This window comes from Rhodnius prolixus, unplaced genomic scaffold, assembly GCF_049639745.1.
Source record: "Rhodnius prolixus isolate KJV_2025 unplaced genomic scaffold, Rpr scaffold_1, whole genome shotgun sequence".
In the NCBI taxonomy this organism is placed as follows: domain Eukaryota; kingdom Metazoa; phylum Arthropoda; class Insecta; order Hemiptera; family Reduviidae; genus Rhodnius; species Rhodnius prolixus.
Genome location: NW_027411581.1, coordinates 17,375,369 through 17,392,837, shown reverse-complemented (window position 1 = coordinate 17,392,837; position 17,469 = coordinate 17,375,369). Strand labels below are relative to the sequence as shown.

At 30.6% G+C, this 17,469-nt stretch overlaps 2 protein-coding genes across 2 annotated transcripts in view; one reads left to right on the top strand and one right to left on the bottom strand.

Annotated features, from left to right (window-relative positions):
• Positions 1–4,217, top strand: part of PsGEF (Protostome-specific GEF) — an 84,645-nt gene extending 80,428 nt beyond the window's left edge. The window contains exon 32 of the mRNA XM_074131888.1: positions 284–4,217. Within this exon, the coding sequence (XP_073987989.1) occupies positions 284–388 (105 nt within the window). The 3' untranslated portion in view covers positions 389–4,217. The remainder of the gene's footprint in view (positions 1–283) is intronic.
• Positions 4,218–6,390: 2,173 nt separating this feature from the next.
• Positions 6,391–17,426, bottom strand: LOC141456173 (ATP-binding cassette sub-family F member 1). The gene is made up of 12 exons (XM_074131920.1): positions 16,337–17,426; positions 15,480–15,535; positions 15,053–15,193; positions 13,250–13,350; positions 11,073–11,298; positions 10,344–10,576; positions 9,137–9,374; positions 8,870–9,044; positions 8,582–8,760; positions 8,045–8,278; positions 6,781–6,853; positions 6,391–6,696 (listed from the first exon to the last, which is right to left on the bottom strand). Exons 1-12 carry the CDS (start codon positions 17,139–17,141, stop codon positions 6,503–6,505), a joined length of 2,655 nt encoding a protein of 884 aa, XP_073988021.1. The 5' UTR covers positions 17,142–17,426; the 3' UTR covers positions 6,391–6,502.
• Between the last annotated feature and the right edge of the window lie 43 nt (positions 17,427–17,469).

The following is a 17,469-nucleotide window of genomic DNA, read 5'->3' as shown; positions in this document are numbered from 1 at the left end:
AAGTCTAAATTCAATTTTCATGATTATTCACTTCGAACCAAGATTACGTAGAATCTAAGTAGTGTTGATAAGAATTATGATTAGAAAATTACAGGTTTGAAGAAAATGCAACTTTACAGTTTCTTAAACTTTGCCACCTTCAAAAGTTTTCACTTACTCTAATGAATCCTCTTAATAATGATTCAGATTAAGTTTTAGTAAACATTCGAAGTTTTAAAAAACAATTTAATTAGAATTTTAAAAATGATAGCAAGAATGTTTCACACCCTACTTTTTCTTCCAGTTTAAGGATAAAAGCCTCGAAAGAAGATTTTGGAAACAACTACGTAAAAGGAGATCTAGTAACGATATGTCTTCAGCTGCCAAATCATCATTTACAAGTACATAGCAGTGGTTTAAAAAGAAATTGGCCAATAAAGTGCCAACTTCACGCTTTTTCAGTAGTTAATAAAAATGAAATTTATCTATAAAAATAATAAGATAATCGTTGTACTAGTTGGGAGCTCATTAAAGTCAAGTTAACTCACAGTTTTTAATATAATTATTTTTATATACAGTTCAAAATTAACTTTCCATTTTATTTTTTTCATTTTTTAATATATTTTGAATTCTACAATAAAGCAAATCATTGCAGAATATTTTGATTTTGCCTTTCATCCTAAATTCAGTTTTTATACAATAACCCTAGTTAGTTAAAATAATCATAAATCATTTTGTATTTTCAGACTGCCTTCAAAAAAAATCTTTTTTGAACTTCTTTAGATTTTTGACGACAGGTTTTTTTTTCTGCATTTCTTCTACTTAATTCCGAATTAACTTTCATTATAAAACTTCGTTTTATTCGTGATTTTAATATGTAATTGAAAGTAAAAGGAACAAATATGAAGCAGGCACTAAATAATGTGATATGTTCATACAAACATTTATATATACATTTATTGCACACCTTTGTGTGTATTTTTGAATCATGTAATGTAAATTGTAAATTACAAATGTTTAATTGTTCATAGTAATGTAGAAAAACAAGTTTGAGTACATTTCTTTAATGTGTCGCGAATTTACTCTAATTAAAATAATAATGTTAGTAATAATTAAGTTTGTAAATATGTAAAGTTTTATGTAATGCTCAAAACTGCACTTGTGGTGTGATATGAAAAACAATTAATGAATTATTCTTGAAATGGAATATTCTTGAAATGTTCTACGTATCAATAAAACCATTAATAAATTAAACTAAAAAAGTCAAACTAGTCTCAGAAATTTTCAGTCTTACAATAAATTATTTTTAAAAAAGAACTTAAAAAACAAACCTTTATTGGACAAGGTTTGTTCTAAAGTAGAAGCAAAGGAAAATAATCGAACTACAGAATAAATAGCCTTTTATAGTAAGAAGGCATTTTAATATCAGTTCACAATACCATGCGTAACTTGGCATTTTTGTTTTATAGTTTCATGCAGGGTGACTGGTATGAGTAAAATTTAAAATAAAAAATGGTCAGTTAATACGATTTTTATATCAAATGAAACATATTTAATTATATTTTATTAATAATTTTGTTCCCCAGGCACATATTCTACCTCTATAAAATTCTCTCTTTCCTTTACAGACTTTTTTCTGCTGGAATTGCTGCTGGATCTGATTCAGATCCAAATGGGTTTAATTTGGATACCGATAAGGGACCTGACCAATCTTTTAGAGTCATATACCCCAAACAGATATTAGCACCTTATTTACAGGAATTAGAATCTTCACTTTTCACAATTTTATTGAAAACAGCTTCTACGAATTTCTTTTAACATCGTACGGTCATTGGATTAACGGTCTACCCACTTTTATTTGAAACATTTATCCAGGAAAATTCGATTCCTCTAATCATATTGACGTTAACTTGTGTCATATTGACATTATGTACAGTTCTAAGGAGGATTAAATCTGTTTCTAAATATCTAATTTAAAAAAAAAAAATCTTATTCGGAAGCCGTATGTGGCTGAATGGATATTTTTACCCCGAGTGCTTTACTTATCGAAATTCATATTCTAGTAAGGAGGAGGATTAGAACATTGCCCTCGCTTCTTATTTTCTAAGAATTATAGCTATTTCGAATTTAGTGGCAGATCATTACATTTATATGTCATCAAAATGTTTCTACACTAATGGACTGGGAATATTTGAAGCTGCTGAACAGTTTAATTTTGTACAGCTTGATCCATTTTAAAAATAATTGTTCATAGTGTTCAGCAAACGAGAGAGTAAAATAGTGGTGCGGATGAGATAGTCAATGTATTTCCTAGTTAATGCATTAAACAGAAAAGTGTTTTTTGCTTTCTATTACTGGGTAAGGAAAGTATTGCGACCCTAGCAAATTGCCACTTTTGAGTTTTCATCATATTTTATGTGCTCTATTAAGTTTTTTCCCTTAAAAAAATGGTCCAGGTATGTGTGAACAAAATATCTCAAAGACAAAAGATCGCAGGAAACTGGATCTTCATGTTGGGAATTTCACGTATTTTTTATGCTGATCTACAATTTAAATTTTAAACTTTTTTCTACAAAATTCAATTGTGTTCACAAGTTGGATGTTCTGCCCTCTTTCAATATATAGGAGATCCTTGCCTTGCAAATGACTGAAGAGTGTTAAATATGTAGTTAAATTTCTGAGTTTGCAGAAAATTTCACAATCGTAAGTTCCACTTTACATTTGAAATTTATTTTTCAGTTTTCTGGGGGTTGGTCGAAAATAGTTCCTACGATTTTCTTTTCTTTGTACTTACTAATAGAAGTAAATCTATAGCTTCTATTCGAATAATTTTTCCAGCTATTCTTTATAGAACATTTTGACAGGGATAGTATGGAGGTTTATTTATTACACGTTCCATCAACAGATATTCATGCATTATATGGTACAATGAGATGTTTCATATATAAAAATAATTTCATTTCTGTAAGATCTCTTTTGTAGAAGTTAGGACAGTGTCGTCTTCCTTTCACCGTCATTTTTAGAATCATTTGTTTATCTGTATCCCTCAACTAAATAGCTTAAATTCAAAAAGCAAATAGTCAATTTTTTCATATTTTGATTGTTTTTTAAGTTTTGCTAGTATACAAGAAACTGTAGTTAGCGTTCCAAAAGAATTAGTGAATGAGTTAATTTATTTTAACTTTTTTTAAATTTATTATATTCTAAATGTAATGATTGATGAATCGCATTAAATAATTAGACAGAATTTTCGTAATAATTGTATTTTTTTTTTATATATGGAAATAGTACATTGAAGAATATATTTAGTGCCCATCTGAATTTGATCAATGACTAATCTCCTACCCTGCAAACCTATCACCCTGCACATTACATTAATTTCTATTTTCTTTCATATACGATGGTCATTAATTTAACCCTTCTTTTAAATAATTATTTCAATTTCAAAAGATTTTTACTACCATATAATTACGACTAAATCAACAAAAGTACTTACTGTGCATTTGTACATAAGAGTGTAAAATGAGATAACACATCACTTATATCATATATAGAATACGTTAAACACTTCTTACAAAAAAAAGTAGCTAATATTTTCATAAATTTTCCTTATTGCAGATCTTTCTGAGATACACAAACTAGGCTGTTCTGATGCTTATTATTCTAAGTAACTTATAATATTTAAGCCATTAAGCGGCCTAACTAATAAATCTAATCTTAGTTTAAAAAACAAACAAACCTATGTGCTTATTTATTAATTTATTATAACTAATTATGATGTGGGAATATCTGTAATAATTACAATAAGGGACATGCCCATAAATGCAACTGTCATCATGAATGGCGTGATTGGAGAGTTAAAACAGGATCCAAAATATTACTGATTTATTTTTTATTTAAAGACTGTTATTTTAGAGTTAAAAATGCATTCATCCAGCTTTGTAATAATGAATAAACTATATTGTTCTGACCACGAATCAATGTTTTTTTTTTTTTGTAAATAAAATTTGTATGCATTTTACTTCAAATTTAACCGTTTAGTCACTCATGCTATCACATTGTTTAAAATGAGGTCTATTTATGATAAACATCTTGATTTTTTAATTGTTTTCTACAGCTTTGATAAAAAAAAAAAAAATATCAGATGAAAGAATACTTACGAAGCCTTGATAAAAACAAATAAATCTTCACTTAGTGAGTTTTCTTTTTCTTAATAAAATAAAGAGCTGTTTTTTTTTGTTGTTGTTGTTTACTTAATCCAACCGCTCCTTTACAGCACTCAATCAAATTGTTCAGATTTTTTAATCAGCTTCCTAAAAATTAAATATATAAGAAATAAAATGCTTACATCGAATTGACCATTAATTATTGTTGAGGCCTGCCCTCCTCAATAACTTTTGGCCAGTCAGTTCCGTTCTGTACGGAGGCTCACAATTATTTAATATTCAGCACAGTCCTGGCGTTACCTTTATCTAGCCACTGAATTTTTAGCCTCAAAACTCTTTTCCTAGAGCATTATTCTTCTTTTTCAGATATCCTAGATATCAATTTGCTCTACATTTCCAGCGCGTCTGAGACTGACAAATTTTATAAGCAGAACATGTTTATTTCTTTAAATAACGCACAAACCTCCTTAATTAATCAAGACTTTCATTCTTGTTATTAATAATAATTAACAATATGGCCTTTAAAAACAAATAATAAAAAAAACAAACTACAATTGTTCATTCGATTATATTATCAGACCTCCCCATCTAGCCCGTGTCGAAACTATATTTTGGTAGTTGGTGATAAGAATGCGATTATCTTTTATCGTCCTTGACAGTAAATGATTTCATTTCAAGTCTAAAAAAAAACCTATTGCATCTTTCAAAATGGAACTTGTCCATAATTAGTGATACTCGGTCTGGCGATAACTAGTTCTGACCAGAGACCAACAATTCGTTTTTTCTTTAATAATGACCGGCTCTTACTTTTCTTGCGAAAGCTTTAAAGACACATATACAGCATTTGCTCGGATTTAGGTAGTCTCGTTGCTCTCAAATTTTTCATCCATTTTAAGGAAATTAAATTAGTTAATGTTTTTCCATCAAATACAAATATACCTCCCTCAGAAATAACAAAATTCCAGACCTAAAGTAAATTTTTGAATTCTATTTTTTCTTTGCCTTTTTTTTATCCTGTCTACACCTAAGTAATTGCAATTAACAAATAATTAGCACGTACGTATAGCTAGACTATCCTTTTACGAGTTTAATTCATAGTATAGAATACCACATGAAAGTAGAAAAGAAATTATCAACTATTTCCTAAAATTAAATATTTAAAAAAAATTTTAAAGACAATTCAAAATGTTTAAAGAAAATAACATCGTTTTACGTCAATAGGAAAATTAAAATCATTTACTCATAGACATTATTTCGAAATACAGTGCAAAAAGTCTCCATCTTGAATATTCTACTCTAAAATACTCTACGAAATAACTGAAAAGTTGGTCGGACTCCAAAATAAACCATCCCAAGACGATGTTTTGATCGTCTCCCATTTTGTTGAAGAAAATATAAGGGGAAAAATGCGCTTATATTCGCGCTTCTCCTGCAGCTTTGAGTGATCTACTGTTGTCATATTAAATAAAAAGTGGCACATCTTTATAAAAAGGAGATGATCATTCAAACTTAATATCCATTTAAATTTCTTTTCAAAATGAGAAAAGGACAACTGATCGATACTTCATTTTGGCAGCTTTTAAATTGAAATAATATTGCGAAGAGATGGCAATGCTTGAAGCAGCTAGAAAGAAAAAGTGTTTAACCGTATAAAACACAATACGAAATTATATTGAAGATATTCACACAATAGTAACGAAGCAAGCCCAGCATTTCTCCAAATTACAAGATATCTTCATAGGTGCAAGCAGATAACGGTATTAGTCAAAACTTGTGAAAATGATTTTAAATCGAAAACATGAAAAAGAAATTGTTGTTCATTCTTTGTAAATGTACTACTTTCTAAACTAGCCCTGAAGATGACCTAGTCCCTAGGTCGAAAGCCAGGCAAAATAAATTTTACTCGACTGAAATGGCAATTATTTTTTCATCCTATGAAAAAGAAAGTTAATTACTGCATTATCACTAATCAATAGATTCGGAATAGTTGTGTGTAATAAACGAAAATGAGAATTAAGAGGTAATAATTTTTTTTTTTTTTTAAACTTAAGTGCACTTTACCTTTAATAAAATAAATTATTATTTGGTTCATTAAATTATCCAGTAGAGCGTTATATTCAGGTATATTCAGGACTTTATATTCACTGACATTATATATACATTATTTTTATTTATTATTTTATTGGATTCTTGGTAAAAAGTGTGTTACTAATACAGAACCGCCATAAACTTTTTTTCGCATGGATCATAATAATTGAAGAATTTATTGAAATAATTTAAAAAATATTTAACTTTTACAAAGGAACAAATGGTATATACACAACTTTCGCAATTAAATTTGTACATTTAACTTAATCTCAATCTGCCTGCAACACTGCAGCATTGGCAGCTATACTCGGATTGTTTATAGTTTCACCAAGAGATTCAAGTAGTTCTTTTCTATAATCGTCGAAGTCGCCATCAACTTCATTTATAGTCTGATTTTCAATTACCCATAAAGAACAATTAGTATCTCTAATAAGACGTTCATCGTGAGATACTATTATGACTCCTAAAAATAAAAAATAAAAGACACTAGAAATTGTACAAATATATCAAGTAAAGAACTTTCGTATATAATAATAAATTATAATACCTCCTTTGTAATCATTAATTGCATCTGCAAGTGCATCAATGGACTCTATATCAAGATTATTAGTGGGTTCATCCTGAAAAAAGTTCAAACAAAAACATTCTTTTTTAAGTTAAAGGGTCTCATTTAAAAAAAGTTGACTGAACATAGGTTTTTCCAAGAAGAAATCTAAAGATCGAAGTTTATTAAACTTAATACCTAACCTAAGAAAAAGCCCTGTTTTGTGAAGTACAGTTTGCATTTTTAATTTGGAAAAGCACTAAGTTTCTCAGCATAGAGACAAAAGAAAAATTAAAAATGATAAATGAAGATCTTGCTGGTTTAGCGATGCTCAGTACTGTCTTAATAAGCAAAACAATGGAATTTGGAAGCCCTTAAAGCATAAGCCATCCTAACTCAAGGGGTTCTAGACGTCAAAGCGGAAAAATAGAAGTAAATCAAGGATGTTCCTAAAGAGTGTAGAAGTATACATATATTACTTTTGTTAACACTTTATACAAATTTTATTCTTTAAATGTAACAGTAGATAGATTAAATTTACAAGTTGTTAAAAATGCAGTTTACTGCAGGGTTTCAAGTTATTCTAATGTGCTATGGAAGATTTTTACTTAATTCATCAATAAAGTAATGTTTAAAATATTTCAGGTACTCCTAATAACAACCTTGAACTTTAATTGCCTCGTTATGAAAATTAGAAGCGTTTTTATAGAGGAAAGGAGCACATCAGCTGTTTTGGTCAATTCCAAGTGTAGTTTAATGAAATCCTATTTGCTGAAATATTCATTAAATAAGTGGATAAAAGATAAAAATATCTAAAAGGATCCCATTAGTACCATGTTTGAATGAAGAGCGAGTAATAATATTTCTCTCAAAAGAAATTATGAGTGATTCAACAGATTTGCCTTATGAGACGATAAACCCATAAGTGGTAATTTCAACTAAATTGCATGTCTCTTAGTGTCAGAATTGTTCGTGATATGTGCGATGCCTGTAAAGGCGTAGTAATTGCTGGAGAACTTGGTATCTCTACTCATCCCTTAGGAAATGAACTAAGTTTGTAACTATCTCACAACAAAATCTGAATTGTGAAAATATTAAAAAATAACAGACCTAATTTCTATTGTTTAAAGTCATCTTTAGGGCCAGTGAAAAATCGTTAATAATTATCAAGAGCAGTTTCTCAATAATACAAGTCATATTAATTGTTACAAAATTAATAAAGTATAAAACTTTAATTGCTATGAAAACAAGTGCGGTAAAAACTAACCAGGATAATAACATCTGGTGCATTGAGGCACAACTCTGCTAAAGCTACTCTTGCTTTCTGTCCACCAGACAAATCTTTCATTTTAATCGTATGAGCATGAGAAGACAATCCAAATGTTCCTAATTGTTTCCTCGCTTTCTCGTGCTGCAGATCGAATAAGCGCATTAAATATTCAGCAGGTGTTTCTTCGGCCGTAAGATGTTCACCAGAATGTTGATCAAATCTGCCAATTCGCTAACAAAAAGAAAAAATTAATAATGACACCGCCAAAATATGTAACAAGGGTAAAAATTTTATAAGTAAAAAAGTTTGAAAATAAAGGATGCTTATCTTCTCTGTATCTTGAAAATAACTGTTAATCACAAGTATGGGGATGTGAAAATAATTTATTAATTACTTTATTTATTTATTAAATTATTTAAAATTAAAAATTATTAATTGTATTTATTAAATTATTTATTTAAAATTACTTTATTAATTGATGCTAAAGAGAGACATTTAGAAATAAATCCCTTTAAGGAATTTATTCTTTCTTACCAGTCGGTGATTTCTTCTGGCATCTCCTTTATCTGGAGCTAAGTCACCAACCATCAGTTTTAAAAATGTTGACTTCCCAACACCATTAGGTCCAACTATTGCTATTCGTGAACTCAAATCGATACCAAAATCAACATCTACGAAAAGAGGCTTCTGGCCAGGGTAAGCAAAAGTTACATCTGTGTGAAACAAGTTCAAAGAGAGTGAGAAATTATTAAATTAAATGAAGTAACAAGATGAATACTCACAAAACTAAATTAAATACAAGGAAAGCATTAGTTTTCTTACTATACAGTCCAAGTATCGGTGGCTGCAACGGGGGAGGATCTGGAAATGTGAATTTCACAATATAATCTCTCGGCTTTTGTAGAAGTTCAGTTGGCCCTTGATCTTCAATATTTTTTTGGGCTTTGCTTTTGTTTTTTTCTTGCTTTCGAGTCAATGCTTCTTTCTGTTTCTTCTCCTGCATTTATGACTGACTCAATAAGTACTAATTCCTAATGAGAAAGTCCTAAGCACTAAGCTAACTTAGAAAGTAAATAGGTTCTAGCTTACCGCCTGTTTCTTCGATTGTCCCACAGACTTCAATTCTTTGAGTCTTTTTTCTTGTTTTTCATACTCTTTAAGCATCTCTTTTTTTTTCTGTACATGCATTTTTTTGAACATAGAATAATTTCCTTTGTAATAATGTAATTTCAACTGATCGAGATGTATTATTTCATTACAAACATTATCTAAGAAACTTTGATCGTGAGATACAATTAAAAGAGTTTTTTTCCAACCTTGCAGATAGCTAAAAACAAAATATTATACAAATAAAATTTCGAGAATTAAGAAAAGCCGGTAAGTACGATCTATTGTCACGTTCCACGCAAATAATCCTCTTTTAAATTTGAGCTTCACAGGATTCATTTTGGTAAATCATTTTTTCAGGCAGGAATTACTAAATTTCCGTTTAATCTTATCTTTGATAGTCAAAAATTAATGCATTTGAAAATATGGTTAGCACGCATGTTAGAAGCATAGAGTGTAGACGTAAACATTGAAGTCAAATACTCTACACCAAACTGATTAATTAACCACTGATTGAGAATGAAAGCCCAAAACGTGCTAGGGTGATAGTACTAATTCATTTGCTTAATTTATTAATAACTAAATTTATACGCGTAATGTAGTAAACAATGGGACTGCCATTCCTAAAAATTAAATACATCAATATTTAAAAAGCCTAAGAAGACTTAGATTCCTAGAAAAATTAACGCTAGTGCTCAATTCTAGAACTCAATCAATTGCTCTTAATGCAAAATAAATTGCTTTATGAATTTACCTGTGTAGATTAGAAACTGCTTCAAAAAAATGTTTAATAACTTAGTTGACCAGTTTGTTTTATCTCCCTCGCTTGAACAATATAACAGATTTTTTTTTTTAAACAAATTTCTGCGAACTCGATTAAAGATTGAATGATCTCACTATGGGGAATTTCTAATGTTTAGCTAAATAAAACTAAATGGAGACAAGGCAGTCGTTTAATCTACTCAAAATTACTGGAAAGTTATAAATACTTAAGAGTTAACGATGAATATATTTCAAATTTTATCTAATGAATTCTCATCAGAGTAACATCGTACCACAGCATCTAATATCAATTGCTAATTTCAAATTCTAATTCCTATATTAGCGCACCAATCCAGAACCGTTGAAGTATAGCTTTAATGAAGTTCGAGTTTAACAAACGAATAAAAAAGTCTTAACATTTACTAACTTGTCCAACCAAATGACCGCATTCAAATCTAAATGATTAGTGGGTTCGTCCAGCAGTAACAATGTAGGCTCCACAAAAAGAGCTCTGGCTAAAGAAACTCTCATTCTCCAGCCTCCAGAAAAATTTTTAGTGGCACGATTTTGCATACTCTTAGAAAATCCTAAACCTGCTAGAATACGACGGGCACGTGGTTCTGCAGAATCTGCACCAATTGCTTTCAGTTCTTCATAGACCTAAACAATTCAGAATCATTAATAACTTGAACAGCAGAACACAAAACATGAGCAAATAGTGTAATCGCAAGTTAATGATAAAGTAAATGCTTCTTTCAGGAGGGCTTTACGCCTAACTAACGATGATGTTTCGTGTGACTGACTTATTTTATTCACATGTTTTCATATTAATCAATAAGTAAGTTTAAATAATATAGCCGTATACACATACAGTTATAACAATATACACTGCGGTCAATCAAATTGAAACAAATATTGGGGAAATGGTACTAGAAACCTATTCAGGTCACATTGAATAGACCGAAACAGAACACAAGAATCTTGAAATCCTGAAAGAATAATTTTAAACAAATGCTGCAAATGTCTAATTAACACATTAAAGTTAGTAACATTACAAAATTCCGTTTTCAGTTTCTATATTTCAAAATTGAATCTAATTTTTTTCAAAGTTGCTTTTCTTGGAGGAAAACTTTACCTTAACAAAATAAATTCTTACCTCCTTCAATCTATCTTGCACACCAACATTCCCTTTCTCCTGACTTGATTCTAACTGTTTGCACTCTTCACTCAACTGAGTCCTTTTAACGTCAGCCTTTAAGACGGATTCAACGGCTGTTGTATCATCAGCAATGACTTCTTGCTCACAATAGAGAACATCTATACCTGGAGGAATTGTAAATGCACGAGATGCTATATGACGAAGTAAAGTTGTTTTTCCATGGCTGTAAAAAAAACAACGCTTAAAAATCAATGATATTCCAAAATAAAAAAAATAATAAAAAATGAAAAATATTCCAAAGTAGCGAGAGAATTACTTAATATAGAAAAATAAACACAGATATGAAGAAAAAATTCCAATTTCAGTCATGATTTTTTATTTTTGCCAAAATTTCGACCTATTATCTTTCAGGGCTTATTGTCTATATAATATTTTTACATAGTTATTGTCTTGCTAGTTTATCTTCTGTCCTGTCTGCTTATGACCTCTGAGTTCTCTTATGAGTTCAAAAGCAATAAACGGTAAACACAGATGTCAAGTCAGTCATCGTTGAAATTTACTTTGAAGATATTTACTGTTGACGATATTTAACTAATCGATCTAAAGAGGTCATCTCGGTAATTATTTTCAGTTAATTCAGTAGTACTTAATTACACAAGTACTGTCAGGCATTTACTTAATTATCGGTTACTATGGATACAATTGGAGGGGATTTACCGCAGAGAGCAGAATTTGCATTCTGCAAAACGGCCAAGTACTCCACTTTATTTTTTATTAAAAATATACTGCGAACGATGTTTACTCGGCCAATGCCACAATGTAACTCCATTATTGTAACTCACAATGTAACTCACTTAGAGTTAATATTTAATACAAATCTTAAACTAATTTTCACATTATGAGTCCACACTGGTGGGGAGTAACCGTTCCACATGTTTCTTATAATATTCCTAATTGTAGTTAAGGAAAGGTTTCTACCTAAGCTGTTACACATTTTGTATTTTTGGTCTGTAAAAGTTTTTTTCGGATTTTTTAACAAACTATTTCAATTTTTATGACAGCTGGAAGTTGGCTCAAGATTTTTCACCTCCGAAAAATAATTCTCCAACCTCTTGAATAAATAATATAAATAATAATATTCTTATGTACACCATTAATTTCATTTTGTAAAGACGTTATAGTTTTTACACTAGCTTAGATGTGCCAGAAATAATTGCTGTACTTTTCATTTGGTTTTTCTCAACATATCTGATGTCAACTACATAAGTTGCTTAGTAAGCTTCGTAATGAAGCCGCTAACCGAATGTGACTCGTTGGACACAGTGTATACACCTATCCCATTCTTTTCCACAGAACCGGTAAGTACAAACATTTACTTATCAAAATACTTATACTTGCCCAATTAATAGAACTGTTCATCACGGTTCTGTTTCTAGGGCTACTGAATTACTGGAATTTGATTTTTTTTTTTTTGTGCCGCTACTTCCTCAATTTAAACCATCTTCTGTTCTGACGCAAAACTCGTGCTTGTCCCTCTAAGCCAAACAATGTTAATGGCCTTTCCCGAGATTGTTTTTGTAATTCTTTACAATTATCTTGATTATATAGATCCCATTATTAATTCTGTTCTGTTCTTTGTTTTATAGGAGGGCGCTAGTTGCACATGAGTTAACGCGGATTTTTTTTTTTTTTGTTCTCAACTCTGTACCCGAAATTAGCATACTTTTTATTTGTTCTTCTCTTTAAACCTCTAAAATCTAAACAAGTTTTCTACTAGCTAAAACTGTTCGCTTATACGATTTCCCAAGTATCAGGTGACTACAATTACGATTTTTTCTATAATTTTTAATTTTGTTCTTTTTTATGAACCGCTTAATCCTGCGAACTTAACTTCAAAATTTATTGAAGACGACCTCCAATTCTGAAACTTCCAACAAGGACTATATTGTTTGATTTAAAAAAGGAATACGAGTTAGGTTTCCTATGATTTCTTTTTTATGAGACTTTTTTTTATGTAAACATTACATGAAATGGCGTGATGTGTATATGTACTTTATCACCTGATGAAATTTTAAATACGAAATAATCTAAAATAAGAATCAAATCAATTAAAAAACAGCTTCATTTTGGTTTTATGAAAAAGCACAATTTATGTTTCAAATCTGAGATCTTACCCGTTTGGTCCCACCAAACCGTAACGTCGTCCATTAGCAATGAGCAAATTCGCGTTGGTAAATAAGTCCTTTCCTTTGGCAGAAATACTAAAATTTTCAACCTACAAAAAATGAACATGAATTACGATCTTAATTAAAGCTAGACGATTCTTTCTTAATTTAAGTTTAAAAAAATTAAATAAAATGAGAATAAAAAGGAGAGCGAATGTCAATTGATTCCCTGCCAAAGAGGGGAATTAAGTGCTAAATATGCTACTCTACCTATAAAAGAATTCCGACAGCCTTAAAGGACAAATAATATTAGTTTCTTTGAAGTGGTGGACGCCATGGAATACACGTCCCGGGTACGGTGGCCAGCGACCATATAAAAGTAAATGGATTACTTATGTTTTAAAAATGTAGTAAAACTACTGTTCACGAGAAAAGTCATATGCTAATAAACAATCAGTCCTTTACCAACAATGATCTCTGTCACGAATGGCTGCCTTCGGATCACCGCGTGGTCTGGGTTTTCGAGAAATATTACAAGATTCTTTATTAAATTTACTTACTATTACAGCTACCTTCCAGTTATAATGCAATGCCTGCCTTTGCGGAAGACTATGAATGGTGCATAAGAGACCCAATATAATTGCAACCGAGCGCAATCAAACCCTTAGAGGCTAAGGCTTAGACGAAAGAAACACAATCATTTGATTAGAACCTATTCAATAATAGGTTCATCAGATCAAAAGGTAATTCATGAAAAATAAATCTAAAGTGCTTCACATTAAAAAAAAAAAAGAGGCAATCAAACGTATTTTTAATTTATTTTTACCGACATGAACTTGAAATAGTCAAAAAATTGAAATACTTCAGAAAATTTTAACAGCAAATTTAAATGGGGGCCTTCACATCAAAGTACAATGAAAAATCACTAAATCTGATCAATATTCTTACGAGATCAAAAGTGTACTGGTCTGAGACATGAAGTGCTAAAAATTTTATATATAAGAGTTCTTTAACACAAGATTACTTACGGAGCTGCAGTTTGATGGAAGCACTGTAAAAACTTATCCAATAAAAGAACTAAAACAAAATACACTCTCAAGAAGACGAAAGCAAAAAGATAATGTTGGATGAGGGAGGATGTTTCACATGTTTGTAGAATTCACGGAAAAAATAACGGAATAGCTTAATAATGTGAGAAAACAGTTGGCAATTTTGAAAGCACTGCGATGGATCGAAGAAACTGCCTTTAAAAACATCTGTAAAATATTTTCATGTGGGACAGAAAGTCAGGTTTCCATAAAATATAAAAAATGGAGGACACCATACTTATTTACAGGAAACATAAGACGTAAACTAATCAGAATTATAAGATTAGATTTTTTTTTAAAGAATTCTTAAAAACTTTACTGGATAAAAACACATGTGGGAATTGAAGGCTTTAAACAAGCCAAACCAGTCTGCACTAAAGGAAAAACCTCTTGAAAAATTCGCAAAAACGACAATTTTCTTTTTAAATAATTCTTGACAGAATCAGTAAGAACAATAAAAGAAATCCAGTCTTAACACAAATATCATCTGGTGAAGGTCCACTAAATCAGAATCTTAACTGCTTTCAAGAAATACAATCTCCATTTCGTCCATGTTCCCCAAACTCTACAATACTGAAAGATTATCACCACCATCTCAAATATATCGGTGTATCAGTAAAATGTGATGTCTGCAAAAGAATCAGGTACCACTGGATAAAGTTCATTAATCTGGCTAAAGACTTGATTAAATTCGCCAAAAACTTGACAAAAAAGAAAAACGTACCTTAATATCAACTGCATTTTCAAATGCCTGAAGTTGAGCCATGGAACGTTCGGGCTGTGAAATAGTAAAATTCTCCCCTAGTTCACTGTGACCCTGACCTCCTTTTTTCGTAATAGTTTCCATTTGTTTCTGATAGTCCATCTATAATTTAATGAAGAAAAAAATCAAACATTTACTTTCAATTGATTCAACTTGAACTCTTTTGATAGAAAATGTGTCAGCAAGTTACCTTGATTTAAATTAAAATTAATCCAAAAAATATAAATGGTAATTTAAAAATAATATAACAAACTCAGAAACAATTACGAACAAAAATTTTAAGTTTTACACCTGTGCATTTAAGATGTAATCTTAAATTACACAGAGAAAATTTAATTTTATTATTAACTATTTATAATTTAATTTACTCGGAGACAAATTAATATACCTCCTTCTTTAGTTTCTTCTTTTCTTTATGAGTCAGCTTCTTGGTAGGCTCCATTTCTGAAATAAAACCATATAGCTCATTTAAGAAACGGTCTCAGTAAATGATGCAAATTCACTGGACATCCTATCCAACATGTATTGCGTAACATTCACACGGCTTTGATTTGAAAAAATTCTGATAATTAGGGAAGGCATTAGCTCAGAGCTTAGCGTACCAAGCACACATCCGGGTTCGAATCATGCTACTAGCTCTTTGTTTTTTTTGCATCCCACTGTCAGTGAAGAACAGTGTAGCCTGAAATAAGAGAACATTGTTCGAATGTCAGCAGTGCAGTAAAAAAAAAAAAACGGCGCCAAGGACCACAAATTTTGACGAGTCGAATTAAAAATAATTAAAAAAATAAATTCTAATAATTCTAATAAAAGTATTCCCAATTTTTCTATTAATTGTTAAAATTAATTTAATTACAATGATTTTGAAAATTGCAAATTGCATCTTCTAAAGATAACAAATTACATAAGCATACCACTTCATCAATCTCAAAAAAAACTAATAAATTTGTATTTTACCCTTAATTTTAAAAACTGAAAAGGGTAACGATTTAGACAGTAAGCTGGACTAGAACAGAAAGATTCTGGGTTTCATTCCAGTCGGCTGCCTTAAGATTGTTTTTACCTAGCAATCTCTAGTAGTTTACAGTCCGAGAATGGGCAGATTGGCTCGTGAGATGGCATAATGTTCGAAGGTTGGCACCTAACCCGCCTAAGAAGGGTTTAGATGCCAATCTCCTCAAATGTTGTCCCACCTTAAATTAAAAAGTATAATAGTTTGGAACATTATAAGCTAAATAAGTATACCTTCTGCATGAAGGGAAGCCGACATAATCTCTTTAGAAGATTCATTCTCAATATTTTCTTCTGTTATAACATCTTCATTAATACATGTTTCAGCATCATTGATATTTAGAGATTTCATCCCTGAAAGTACTGAACTCGAATCCTTTTCTATTTTTTTTGCTAGTTCTCTTGTAGTACTTCTCGTTACCGGCTTAGACACAACGTAAGTCACATTTAGCTGATTATTTGAATCTTTATTATCAGAATCAAGCTCATTCATTGGTTCGGCATCCATCTCCTTTTTTTTATGTTTTCCCTTCTTCTTCTGCTTCTTTAAAGGTTTAATTTCATCATCAGATTCTTCTGAACCTTTAACTACATCAATAATGGGTTCGGGTTCGTTATCACTCCAGTCTTGATTTTTGCTCCTTCCTTTTGCCTTCTTCTTCGCGGAAACTCTTTTTGTTATAGTTTTTGTTTCGATCTCCATATCTCCATCGATATCTTCCGTACGTTCATTTTCACTATCACCTTGGTTTATCCGTACTTTCTTACTACCTACCTTGGCCTTATTGTCATCAGATAAAGTTTCTTCATCACTTTCATTGACTTTTTTCTGTTTAGTTTTCTTTTCTTTTTTTATTTTAATTTCTACATCTTCTTCGGTGTGACTGCTGGCATCAACATCTTCGGCTTTGTTCTTTCCTCTTCCTTTCTTTTTAGGATCTTTAAATAATTTAGAATCTTTTGATTGACCTTCATCAATTATATTTCTATCAGACTCTAACTCTTCAACTTTCTTAATTTTGCCTTTTTTGGGGGGCATTTTGTAATTAAAACATGTGATACTAAGAGGATATAGTTTACCTTACGTGATACAATAAAGCATATGCATTAATTTAGATAAAAAACTTAAGCACTTCTCCCCATTCTTTTTTAAATCGTTTTATCGATTCTACTTCTACTAACACTTTTCTATTACCTAACACTATTTCATTAAACGTATGGACGTCTGCTGCAATCACATGTGCTTCCGACTAGACTATGTGATCAGTCTAACCTGCATTACAGTAAAGGAAAGGAATCAGAGTTCCACTTCAGTCAACGTCATCATATATACAACAATAAATAGCACCTGTTTTACCTCCCGATCT

Bases quoted from the DNA above. Each gene is read 5' to 3' on its own strand.
- LOC141456173 (XM_074131920.1), bottom strand. From the start codon at position 17,141: ATGCCCCCCAAAAAAGGCAAAATTAAGAAAGTTGAAGAGTTAGAGTCT. The intron at 9,375-10,343 runs GTTAGTAAATGT...TTTTGTTTTTAG, and splicing joins GCGGTCATTTGGTTGGACAA to CTATCTGCAAGGTTGGAAAA. The intron at 8,761-8,869 runs GTAAGAAAACTA...TGTTTCACACAG, and splicing joins ACCGATACTTGGACTGTATA to ATGTAACTTTTGCTTACCCT.